General features: G+C 43.6%; 2 protein-coding genes and 1 non-coding gene across 14 annotated transcripts in view; 2 read left to right on the top strand and 1 right to left on the bottom strand.

Moving 5' to 3' along the window:
- Window positions 1-514: 514 nt before the first annotated feature.
- trnaf-gaa lies at window positions 515-587 on the bottom strand. Its single transcript has one exon. It is a non-coding gene; the product is annotated as a tRNA-Phe (tRNA).
- Window positions 588-1,503: 916 nt separating this feature from the next.
- Window positions 1,504-5,979, top strand: hs6st2 (heparan sulfate 6-O-sulfotransferase 2). Of its 2 annotated transcripts, none has more exons than XM_042075481.1 (2): window positions 1,504-2,397; window positions 4,511-5,979. In XM_042075481.1, the coding sequence occupies exons 1-2, from the start codon at window positions 1,823-1,825 to the stop codon at window positions 5,367-5,369; spliced, it is 1,434 nt and encodes a 477-aa protein (XP_041931415.1). In that variant the 5' UTR covers window positions 1,504-1,822; the 3' UTR covers window positions 5,370-5,979. The 2 variants fall into 2 exon arrangements, with proteins under 2 accessions (XP_041931415.1, XP_041931416.1); XM_042075482.1 differs by having other exon boundaries at window positions 4,514-5,979.
- Window positions 5,980-6,849: 870 nt separating this feature from the next.
- The window catches only part of mbnl3 (muscleblind-like splicing regulator 3), a 32,954-nt gene continuing 27,541 nt past the window's right edge, over window positions 6,850-12,262 (top strand). For 6 of the 11 annotated variants that reach the window (XM_042075487.1, XM_042075483.1, XM_042075486.1 and 3 more), the window contains exon 1: window positions 6,850-7,159. Coding sequence is in view for 1 of the 11 variants with exons in the window: in XM_042075492.1 (XP_041931426.1) it covers window positions 7,139-7,159 (21 nt within the window). In the remaining 10 variants the exon portion in view is untranslated. The remainder of the gene's footprint in view (window positions 7,160-12,262) is intronic. The other 5 variants (XM_042075488.1, XM_042075491.1, XM_042075490.1 and 2 more) reach the window with 1 other exon arrangement.

Consider the following 12,262-nt stretch of genomic DNA (forward strand, 5'->3'; position numbering starts at 1 on the left):
AAAATGTATTATTGTCAAGGAGGGGAGGAGGGGGGGGGGGGGGGGTGAAGTCTATTTGACAATAGATCCTGAAAGGTCTCCGGTAGCTCCTTATATTAATTACGACTAGTCCCTAACCAAAATAAATTGTCACCATAATTAATGTTGAGGGGGCTTTTCCTTGAAGGAAGATGAGTTTTTTTAACCTATAACTCCATATACCAGATGGCTTCGTATAGCTGACACTGATCATTACACAAAATTAAAAACTGGACATATTGTAGCCTAGTGGAGAATCAGTAGCCCTTTCAATCAGAACGTTCTTTCCATCTTAAAAGGGTAAGCGAGTGCTATTTCTTCCATGCCCTGTAGGGGTGTTACTTTCACGGGAATGTAGGTTATGTACTCCAGGCCTACAGGCTACATTTTCACATAACCGCGGTAATTGAGGACAGGTTGGTTTGCAGCACTTTTGTTGGATCTGATGGTGAAATCAGTGGTGAGGTCTGTTGAAACCTGCTTTGCGTGTTCAAAATGCCGAAACCCGGGATCGAACCAGGGACCTTTAGATCTTCAGTCTAACGCTCTCCCAACTGAGCTATTTCGGCGTGCGCCCTCTAGTGGAGCCTCAAAAGACAACCTCGAACATCAACGTTTCAATTCTGTGGTCATTCTCATGTGTTGCTCTCTACGATTTCGCAATGTCGCCTACGTCGTTGCACATGGTGCGCCTGTGAAAAATAAATGGCTTAAAGCAGCGTGCTTCGGATCCAGCTGAAGCATTTTTACATGGCCTGAGGACTTTGTTTGCATGGAACCCCTTCATTTAGGCTACATACGTAACCTGGAATTGTGTCTCTGTCATAAAGGACATGAGGCGCGAGGACCGAGGACCAAAGTAGTCAGGTTTGATTATGGGTCTATTCTATATGGCTTGCCTTGTCCTTTGTACATAGGCTACATCGGACTTGTAACCGGAGGGTTGCCGGTTCGAACCCCGACCAGTAGGAGCGGCTGAAGTGCCCATGAGCAAGGCACCTAAACTCCTCACTGCTCCCCGAGCGCCGCTGTTGTAGCAGGCAGCTCACTGCGCCGGGATTAGTGTGTGCTTCACTTCACTGTGTGCTGAGTGTGTTTCACTAATTCACAGATTGGGATAAATGCAGAGACCAAATTTCCCTCACGGGATCAAAAGAGTATATATACTTATAATATATTACACAGGCCCCGCTGGATAAAATATCAGTGATTGCAATATAGGCCTACCAACAGCAGAGAACCAATAATGAAATGATCCACTATTGTTAATGGAATAAACATTTACCCTTGTAAGAATAATGTAAAATGTGTGTAAGTGGTTTCAATATAAATGCAAATGGGCTGAGTATCATATAACTACAATAACCGATCTATATGTATATGGCATAGGCCTACTTACTCATAAAAGTTGCCCCCACAAATGTTGTGACGTCAGTAAAACAACAGAGGGCTGGGTTGGCTCCAGACAAAACGAGAGCGCCTCCTTTTACGCAAGGGCTGCTGGGAAAAAAAGGACAGCGCTTTAGATCACAAGAGGTACGTGAAATAGAAGGGAAACCTGGCGTGTTTTTTTTACGCTTAAACATATATCAGCGTTATCGCCTGTGATCTAAAACACATCAAGCTTCTCACACGCTCTGCAACCAGGCATTTGCGCGTCAAAAGGCTACACAGATATTCGTTTCTTACCGATTGTTGGCTGGCTAGCTAGCTCAGTTTTGGGACATCAAAAGACAACATTCTTCCCCAGCTGAGGCAGGGGGCTTGCATAGCTGAGTAATGCTTCCGAGTTCTCCACGAGAAGATGGATGAAAAGTCCAACAACAGTCGACTTCTGATCGCCCTGGTGATGGTGGTGCTGTTCGGTGTCATTGTACTACAGTATGTTTGTCCTAGCTCCGATTGCCAGTTGCTACACCTGGGGTCATTGTCCAAGTCGAGAGATAGCACGCCGCAGTCACTGTCTGGGGGAGTCGATGGTGCTAACAGCGGGACTGGTGGGGATCCATACGTCGCCGAGGATGGTGCTCTGTCGCGTTTTGTTCCCCGTTTCAACTTCACAACAAAAGACCTTGACCGAGTCATAGACTTTAACATCAACGGCGATGATGTTATTGTTTTTCTGCACATTCAAAAGACTGGGGGTACAACCTTCGGTCGTCATCTGGTCCGCAACATTCACTTGGAGAGACCGTGCGAATGCCATGCTGGTCAGAAGAAATGTACCTGTTACCGACCAGGCAAGAAGGAGACATGGCTTTTCTCCAGGTTTTCAACCGGCTGGAGCTGTGGCCTGCATGCCGACTGGACAGAACTGACCAACTGTGTACCGGCTAAGATGGGCGTTCATGAGCCGCCTGAAACACAAAAGCCACCGAGGTAGGTCTCCCAACGTAGCCTAGGCTACTTTTGATTCTTTCTCGAATTCTGAATTCATTGTCCTGTTGAACCAGACACTGCATCAAATCGCATATTTTGTGATGTCATGTCATCACACCTAGACTATGCATCTGCCACCAATTTTACGATTCACTCTACATTTTCTTTATTCTAAGGGATTTAGGGTCGTTGTTAGGTCAAGCCTCAACTATTGGGTATGCTTTGTCTTCCCTAAGAGCGCTAACAGCAGGCGCACTGCAGCTTCTATTCACTTTTGATTCCCTAGAAGCAGAGCGGCCTAAAACATCTGCCGCTCAGACAAATGTGTGCCCCTGCATGGTGCTAACTGATACCCAGCATAGGTTTACACACAACTTTGTGTTTAGAATAGGCCTATGGAGTAATCTGCTATATGAAATCCAAATGATGATATTGTTATGAAACACTGGTAACAAACAATAATAACATGAATTTTAAGATAAGGATATGGATGTGTTGAGACCCTTTTAGCTGTTTTTTTTTTCCTGAAGCCGGAATGAGATGCCACTGTCTGCTTTTCTCTCACTTCAGAAAATGCCTGATACAGAACAGCTGGTTAGTTCTTTAAACAAACACTTATGCCACTTCTTGTCTGTTTTCCATGTAGAAAGCACTAATTTCAATTGGTTCATATCTGGAACAGCAACTGACATGTGACAGACCGCCTAGGTTTATGGGACTAGATTTACAACAGCCACTGTAGAAAGTTAAGCATTAATAGATTGTGGTTGCTCACTAAAGACATGGAATGTTGATGGTTTAAAACAGTGTCAATAAAATATAGTGACAGTTTGACTGAGTCCTTGATCAGATTCATGGCCTGTAGCATTAGTCTTCCAGACCAGTATGTATTCACAAGGACGGGAGGATGTATCTCCTTGGCAAGAGAGAGACAGCAGAATGTCTTTTCTGGTCCTCTTACTCAGCAGCGTGTTGTCAGCTGTTAGGTACTGATTCATGCTGGTGGGAGGTGGGGCTCAGACAAAAAGCCAACACACAGAGATAAACTGCTTAGAGTGAATAGTGCAGCTTTTCATGCTGTGCTCATGGAGTTGTTTGCATAAAGGTTATTTTTCTTGGCCACAGACCAGCACCCAAGAATTAGCCTAATAGAAGAAAAATAACAAAGAAATAAATTCCTTACAGGTGTTTACCTCCTGACATCATTTGCTGCAAAAGGATGTGTTTTCCCCTTGAGGTTCCCTGAGGTCACAGCAGGCCATTATAAATACAAGAGTCAACATACAGGATTAAAATGGGTTAATGCCCCCAGACTAACACAAAGACGGTGGCACGGAAAAAGCTTCCATGCAATAGAGTGCCACCTTGAGCACAACACAGCTCAAAAGGGTCCCTCTGCCTGAGGCCAGTCCAGGAAAACCATAGAAGGAGGAGAGGGTGATCCAGGGAAGAGGAAAGGAAACAAGAGGGAACAGAAAGATTTACAAGTATGGACCAATGTGCTTAAATACAAGAATACCAGTAAATAGCCATTGAAAAGCAGATAGGCCAACACTTACATCATCCAGATTTGGCAAGGTTCATTTTACTGGTTTTGCATTTTGGTATCCTTTACTTTTTTAAGTTTCAGTTTTATTTGGTACTAAGGTGGTGCAGACAAAAAACAACACAGTTTTATAATTTATTGCGAGGATGCTAACAAGTGTCTTTTGCACTTAGCTGTAAAACCTCTCCTTGCATTTTCGTGACGTTTCCGTCCCAGAACTATATTGTGCATAGCCCTAGTGGGAATAACAGATGTGTTCATCACATCATCATGTCACATCAAAATCAATTTGAAGATGATGCCAAAACTAGTAGTGTGAGACATACCACAACATAAGTACCTGCTTAAAACTCTGCTGTAAACCAACACATTAAACTCTTTAAAATCTGTTGTGTTGACACAGTAAATTAACCAAGAGCAGTTGAGTTGTCTTTGTGCATCTTGTTAAGATGCAGGCTCACATTATAATTTCAGTAGTTATGTAAGGTAAAAGATGACATGTTCCTCCATAGTCATTTCTTGGCTTACTTAAGTTCTAACTGTATGGGCTTCGTCTGCTTCTCTCAGCAGGAATTACCACTACATCACCATACTGAGGGATCCAGTGTGGCGCTACCTCAGTGAATGGCGGCATGTGCAGCGCGGGGCCACCTGGAAGGCCTCTGTGCACTGGTGTGACGGCCGCGCCCCGACGCTGGCTGAGCTGCCCAGCTGCTACAGCGGCGACGACTGGTCCGGCTGCTCGCTGGAAGAGTTCATGGCCTGCCCCTACAACCTGGCCAACAACCGGCAGACGCGCATGCTGGCCGACCTGAGCCTGGTGGGCTGCTACAACCTGACGGCCATGAGCGACCATGAGCGCGGCGCCGTGCTGCTGGAGAGCGCCAAGCGCAACCTGCGCCGCATGGCCTTCTTCGGCCTCACCGAGTACCAGCGCAAGACGCAGTACCTGTTCGAACACACCTTCCGACTGGCGTTCATCGCGCCCTTCACGCAGCTGAACGGCACGCGCGCGGCCAGTGTGGAGGTGGCCTCTGAGACACAGCGGCGCATCCGGCAGCTCAACGAGTGGGACGTGGAACTGTACGAGTACGCCCGCGACCTCTTCCTGCAGCGTTTCCAGTTCGCGCGGCAGCAGGAGCGCCGACAGGCCCGTGAACGCAGGCAGCAGGCACGCCGACGGCTGCGGACTAAAGGCCTGCCCTGGCTGGGGATGGGCGCGAAGCCCACCGAGAGACCGGGGAGGCCACAGCAGCCGGAGGCGGAGTCCAACCCCAGCCAAAATCAGCCGCCATCTGAGGAGAAGCTGGACGATCTAAATACTGGATCATGGGAGGAAAGCGAAGCTCAGTCTGAAGAGTCCTGGTGGGACGTAGAGGAGAATGACTCCATTGAGGACTACATGGAAAATGTAGAGCAGTGGTAAACACGAAAGGCACATGGAGGAGTGGTAACTAACGGACAGCCAACTCACTTCGTCTGCCTCTGACCACTGGGAACTCATTCAAACCCACATATACCAACTACTATTGTAGCCTTCTACAACATATCATGATCTGCTACAGTTTGCACACACTATGTTCTCATATTGTAATTTGTTATCTGTGTCACAGTACAATTTAAAGGTGTATGATGTACACTACAGTGTAATGTATGATGTAACTAACTTAAAAACCTTTGAAGCTTTCTCTCCTCAATCAATGTGTACCACAATCACCCCGTTCCCCACAGAATGTTCCTGTTGTGCTCCCGGACTGTACTAATATGGAACTGTTACTGTTACTATAAGCTTTCTTTTTTTATACTGAATCAAAATGCCTTTTGTCAATTGTTGGAATGTTTTTATATGCATAGTCAATTGTTATGGTTTTGATTTATTATGTTCTACTGAGTTATACTGAGCTACGCATTTTAACTTTGGCCATTTACAGTTCACTGTATTTGCTCATAACAATAGACTGAAAAAGAACAAGGAATGTGATTGAAAAGAATACTGTTTGTTGTTTCCCACAAATAAATTTTGTAATAATCTCGTATCTACTTCTGGTAGTGAATTATTCCGTTTATGGTAGGCTAGCCTATTTTAAAGATCATTAGTTTCCTACCTAATATGTATTGCATTGGCAACTGCTATCTAATTTCAGTACGGTTTCATATTGGGGAAATATGGTAACCTTTTATTTTGTTTTGTGTGGGTGTTGTTTACTGGGACACCTGAAATGATTTACAATTTACTGTTACAATTTATTTACTATTAGGTTGAACCACGCAACCTCAAGGTCTAGCCGTCATGTTTTTTTTTCTCTCCAGTTCAACTTCAAATACACCAGATGGCGCCAAAGTCTCTGGCACGAGATTTTCTGCACTTTTCTGTCCTGTTCAACTTCATGCCGCGCGGAGTTGCATATGAATCAACAGCTCCTAGCAGAAGATGAGGATGAGAACATTTCTACCCTCTCAAAAAAGTGGAGGTAGACTTGAGCGTTAACGTTAAGAATAGACATACCTTAATTTTAACAGCAAGATCAATTAGGTGGTTGTTGGAGAGGCTTATGTTTCTTATCTAAACGCTCTATTTTGCTTAAATTAATATTTAAGCTATATATTTATTCTTACATACTGGTATATTCAATAAGATCTATGCGACATTATAATCTGAATACAATTCAACGTTTGTAATTGGCTCTATTCTACTGAAATTCAAAATGAACTCCACCCTCTTTTCGACTGGGTTCAGAAAATGGTCAATGTGTGGTCTGTATGGGTATATGTACTGTTTTACAGTGATTCTCTCACCCTACACCAGTTATTACAGTCAACTCAAACGGGATTCCCCCAAAATGGAGGCAACACGGCAATGCGTAATACTGGTCAGGAGACGCACGCACACATTACCTCGCAACCCTCCCTCATTTTCACTTCGCCTCGTGTAGCAAGCAACGATAGCTTGCTTCACGCTTCCCATCGCTTGCTTTAATCGCTAATGTAGCATTTCATGCATTGCATTCAGTGCTTGCATAGAAACCCAGTACAGTTAAAGAAATATTAAGAAAAGTTTAGTTTGTATTCTCAGGCACCCGTGTACATTCATCCACTTTCGCGACGTGTCGAAAATAGATAAATGATTGGTTGTGCTTGTAGGAGAGAATGATTTAAAAATACGTCTGGGAGGCCGATTATTTATCACAAAGTCTGATGAAACAGCTGTCTAGTCAGGTAAGAGACTTCCTAGTTGCAGTATTTCCTTTATCATAAACTTACGCATGTTCTTGACCAATCCTATGATGAAAGCCCGATATGTCGATAGACCGATACAATTATATTGTTTTCGAAAGTCTAATTTGAACGCAGCCCTCAGAATGTCGTGGCCAGGTGACAGTTCGTCTTTCACTCCTGCTATATCTATCTATGCTAGGCTGTTGTATCCCATGTTAAAGATTTGGGAGGTTCATTTGAAGAACCATTTCTGCATTGTGAGCGGCTGGTAGTTTTTAATAACTAAGCAGTTGTGCAAAGCCTTTTTTACATGGCATACATTTTTTTAGGTCTGGCTGGCTGTCAAACATCTCAACCATTTTCAAATGCGTAGCATTCTAGTAGCTAAAGGTTCATAGCCTAGGTTTGATATCCGGAGTTGCGAAATGTCGCTTATTTATCACGAAATGTGCGTGGAAGGGTAAGTATAGTGAGATATTCTAACAGATCATGAGGAAAACGCGTTTTAGCCCGCGTTCTAGTTCTAGGGCTGTAATAGAAGCGTAGGCTATTTGACACACTGCGTAGCCTGTTCTCAGTGTTGGAGTAACAGGTAGCCTTATGTCAGTTTACAAACTCGCCACCAAAATCGAGCATAACATAAGGCCCGTATGACTTAAGTCAAGAAATGAAATTCCATTTTGGTAACAGAAGGTTCTAACCATTGCACTGAGGGGAAAGGTTGCTTAAGTAACTGAGTGCAAAGTGGTAACACTCTCTCTTTACTAGGCTGTCAGACAGCGCTATTAAATCTAAGTCATGATGACATTTTCATGGACGGAGCCAAGAGCGCTCTCCCAACCATAACGTGTTTACTTACAATAGAAACAGAATTTGTCCTTGGTTTCCTGGAACCTTCTTGAGGTGTGTGTGTGTGTGAGAGAGAGAGAGAGATATGAAACCTCACTGCTCAGTCCACTTTATTTGTTACTTTTATCCCAGAAATAAGCCAACATTGTCTTGTGAACAGTTAAGAAAAGGTCATGGTTAATCTGTCTGACATCAGCATATTTTGCTCAGTGAATTGAGCCACTGGTGATGAGCTATGTCTGGATGGATGTGTCTGTCCTGAAATATTCTACAACTATAACTAACATCATATTTTTTTTTTGAGGCCTTCATGAATGCTATCCACACAAACACACTAGCCTAGGTGTTTCAACATTTCACTGCATGGTTATGTCTTTTTTAACCTCAAAAGATCACAAGTTCCTTTTTTTGCACAAATGCCATTTCCTCATTTTTGTCATTGTCCAGTTGTACTGTAGTGCTAGAGATACATGAAGTGTGTGTGTGTGTGTGTGTGTGTGTGAATTCCTGTTTAGAATGCTGTCCCTTGGTTAAATATTCAGTTTGATTTCAATGCACACTGTAGTCTTTACAGTATTGAGCACGGGGGCTAGTTTGAGTGTTATAGACTAGAGTACCTGAGGTCTCCCACTCTGAGTATCACCATGGTTACTCTTCAAGCCCTGCAGTATGTTGTAGACCCAACCCCTAGTCTTGTAGAGGAAGTGGGCATAGACAGAGGTTCCACTGTAATTATTACATTTTTATAACCTATATGGCTGCAACTGACGATTATCATCATTGTTGATTAATCTGTCAATTACTTACTTGATGCATCACTTAGTTGTTTGATAGATAAAATGTCAGTTAATGGTTGAAAGTGTTGATCAGTGTTTTCCAAAGCCCAAGATTACAGTGTTTCCCATACACTGACTTATTTCTGGCAGCCCACCACAATATCAACACTGACCACCACACAATGATTTTCAATGTTGTACTACTTAAATTGGATGAAATCCTTTCATTGTAGAGCTATGCGCACCTTTGCACAGCCTCTCCCGTGTCTCTGTCTCCTCAACAAACCTGCATGCACTTTTAAAGGAAACATTTAAAATCCTGCAAGGATTGTTGTTGGCATAGAAGACGACACTGGATTATGTCTTGTTTTGACCACACAACAAAGATATTTAGTTTACTGTCATAGAGGACTAGAGCTGAAAATATTCAAGTTTGAGAAGCTGCAATCAGAGAATGTTGAGGTATTTTCATTAAAAAAAATGGCACAAAACTGATTACCAAAACAGTTGGCGACTAATTTAATAGTTCAACTAATCAACTATGGCACCGAGGTTAACTCAGGATACGGTGTTATCATTAGCCTTTATGATGATCAGTGCTCCTCTGCCCACTGAAGTGAAATTCCCTCCGTTTGGTTGAGGAATGAGATGGATGGATAGGCACATAGGGGAACAGTGTTCTCACCCAGTCATAAACCCAGGCTCCGAGGCTTGCACAAACACACACACGTCACCGCTTTGGCCAGCCTTGTCTCAGCACAGCTCCCTCCATATCAGTGGCTCATTTAACAGCTAAGCGAGTTCAAACTCGCCCTCCGTCTGTCTCACACACACACTCTCACTCACCCAGTCTCGCTCGCCCTGTTGCAGACTTTGCACTGGTCTAGCACATTTTCCTGCGCTCCATAAAAGCAATGATAACTGCTCACAGAGAGGTTACTGTGCACACAAAACACGTCCTTATCTGCCCCCTCTCACCCCGTCTCTGCCGCCCACTCTCTGGGCCTCCTCGAATACCATGAATTTTCAGATGCCAATAAAACACGACACTGTACTGCTAAAGAAACGGCATTAACAAATCATCAAATGCTAGGCTAAATATGTGATATTGATTTAACCATAACACACTCCACCCTACCCTTAGAACCACAGGCTTTAAATATCTTTGTTCTACCCACTGGCAGGACAGAGGCCAGAAACAGTCAGCAAATCATCAATAGGTCAACAGTGCGCAAATGCTGAAATATCTAAATGACATTGGATATTACAAATGAGAAAGTCACGTGCACTCACTGCAGATCAGTTAGTATGAAAGGCTATGTCTTTCTTTTCCCAATGCAAATACATGCATATGTATTGCCTCTGTTTCAATCCATTCTCTAGGTTTTGTCTTCAGAGTTTGTTTGTGTGTGTGTGGGTGTGTGTGCAAGAGAGCAAGACAGACAGACAGACCGACAGGAAGAAAGGCAGTAAGACAGGCAGAAAGAGAGGGAAGGGAGAGGGAGTGGATGTGGGTTGGATGTTTCTGTGAGTGAAGGCCAGTGCTGTAATAGGTTGACGGGATTATGGATACTTAACCTAATTATTTTTCTCCCTGGCTGTGGGCACTTACTCTTTTTTTTCCCATCCCCACCCCCACCCCTTCTCTGGTCCTCCCCCTGTCTCATCTCATTTAACCTTACCTGAATCACCTTAAACTCTGCAGCTCTCCATTTTAGCTGGAGGATTTGGCTTTCTGCAGCTCTGGTTTCATTTTGGAGGTGAAGTCTAACATACTGTTTTGGAGTGGCCATCCATTAGTGAAATGGCAAGTTCATTTATCTTGCTGCAAATATAAGGAGGAAGGATATTACTCATGCCTTAAGAAAGGAAAGATTACTATTAAGACAGACCGAACAAAAAATACAATATGCATTGTTCTTAAATATAATTGATAAAAGTGGTAATCAACAGCACGTTGTGGGGGTCTTATAGTAGTGTAATGATTATCTAGAAGCATTAGCGTTGTAGCTTTTGTAGCTGGGCTTGTTTGCCTATGTAAGCTCTCTGTGGAATGAAGGTTATGTTGTGGTATTCCGTCTCTGATGAGGGATGCAGCGTGCTGTAGTCAACAGTAGCCTCCTCCTCCCCCTGCTTCCTATGCTAGCACCTGACCTCTACCTGCTGACTTCTGGAGCCCCATGCCCCCCCCCCCCCCCCCCATTCTGCTGCAGGGAAACCTGGCTAGTTCAGCATCACCTATGGCGGCAGGCAATCCATCAGCTCCTGTGCTCAGCCTGCATCAGTATTGCTGCCTTTGGTTATGTGCCACACTGATTCTTTACTCACAATCACGGTCTTCCTGTATGACCAACATATTGTATGCATTCCATTGTTCATTCCATTCTGAGGGTTCACTCCAAATTCCATGGTTAATTCCTGTAAAAGTTGCTCCTAATGCATTTGTTCCCTTGCCTCTACACCTTGCAACAGCTACGCTGTGTTCAATCAGGACTTGTGTTTCCAAGACATTTCAATATTTTGGTCAGCACTCCCCTTTCGATGCAATTAACACTTCAGGTTGAAAAGCTGCTACATTTAGCAACCTTCTTTTGCATCCCTTTCTGAAGCCCAAGCTCTCATATTCTCTGCCACATTAACAACATTACATTGGGGGTCTTGGAACCGAAGCTCCACATTTACCTTACAAATTCCAATGTAGCATCCTCCTACAGTATTTCAACATTTTCTTACAGCTCATCAATGTTTTAAATTGCATTTACATTGTTAATGCACACACACACAGGTTGCTATACGACCCTTCACACTTACGTGCAAATGAATCATGTCAGCTGAGGGGCAGAAAGGCCCCAACTGCTGATCGTCATGTTCCCATTGTATGATAGCTGTTTTAGCTCATTTAGTAGCACAAGCAATAGCATACATGTGGCTTAGTCCTGGAATCTTCTGACCGACTCTTGGTGAGGGGTAATAATGTGATGTAGATCTAGGTTCATGTGGCACAGAACTAAGAAGTCCACGAGACAGCGGCTACCATGGGGCAGTTTACTCAATTTTAAAGGAGAATTCCGGTGTGATATTGACCTAAAGTGTGTTGAAACATGATACCGAGTGTGAACGTATGTCTCATAGCTCACCTCGGCTTGTCCTCTGCACTCAGAAATCTGGCGCTAGTTAGCCTAAAAAATAATTCAGTGGAAATGCATGGATTCAGTTGCTTCCAGGAGCAGCAACTGGAATCCATGCATTTTCACGGAATTATTTTTGGAATCTGATCCCTTATCATACTTGTTGGTTCGTACTCGTCGCTCGACTTATCGTGACTAAATTCAAGATGGCGTCGAACGGTAAAATTCCTTAAGGTACTGTCTGTATAAATCGTCTTGTAAATAAACTACCAGTGCTTTTTCAAAGTTCTCTATGTCTCGTTTTAAATGTCAAGGCCCTCGGAAGTCTACCAATGAAGTATGGAGCTACT

Source organism: Alosa sapidissima, chromosome 20 (genome assembly GCF_018492685.1).
Source record: "Alosa sapidissima isolate fAloSap1 chromosome 20, fAloSap1.pri, whole genome shotgun sequence".
Taxonomy (NCBI): domain Eukaryota; kingdom Metazoa; phylum Chordata; class Actinopteri; order Clupeiformes; family Clupeidae; genus Alosa; species Alosa sapidissima.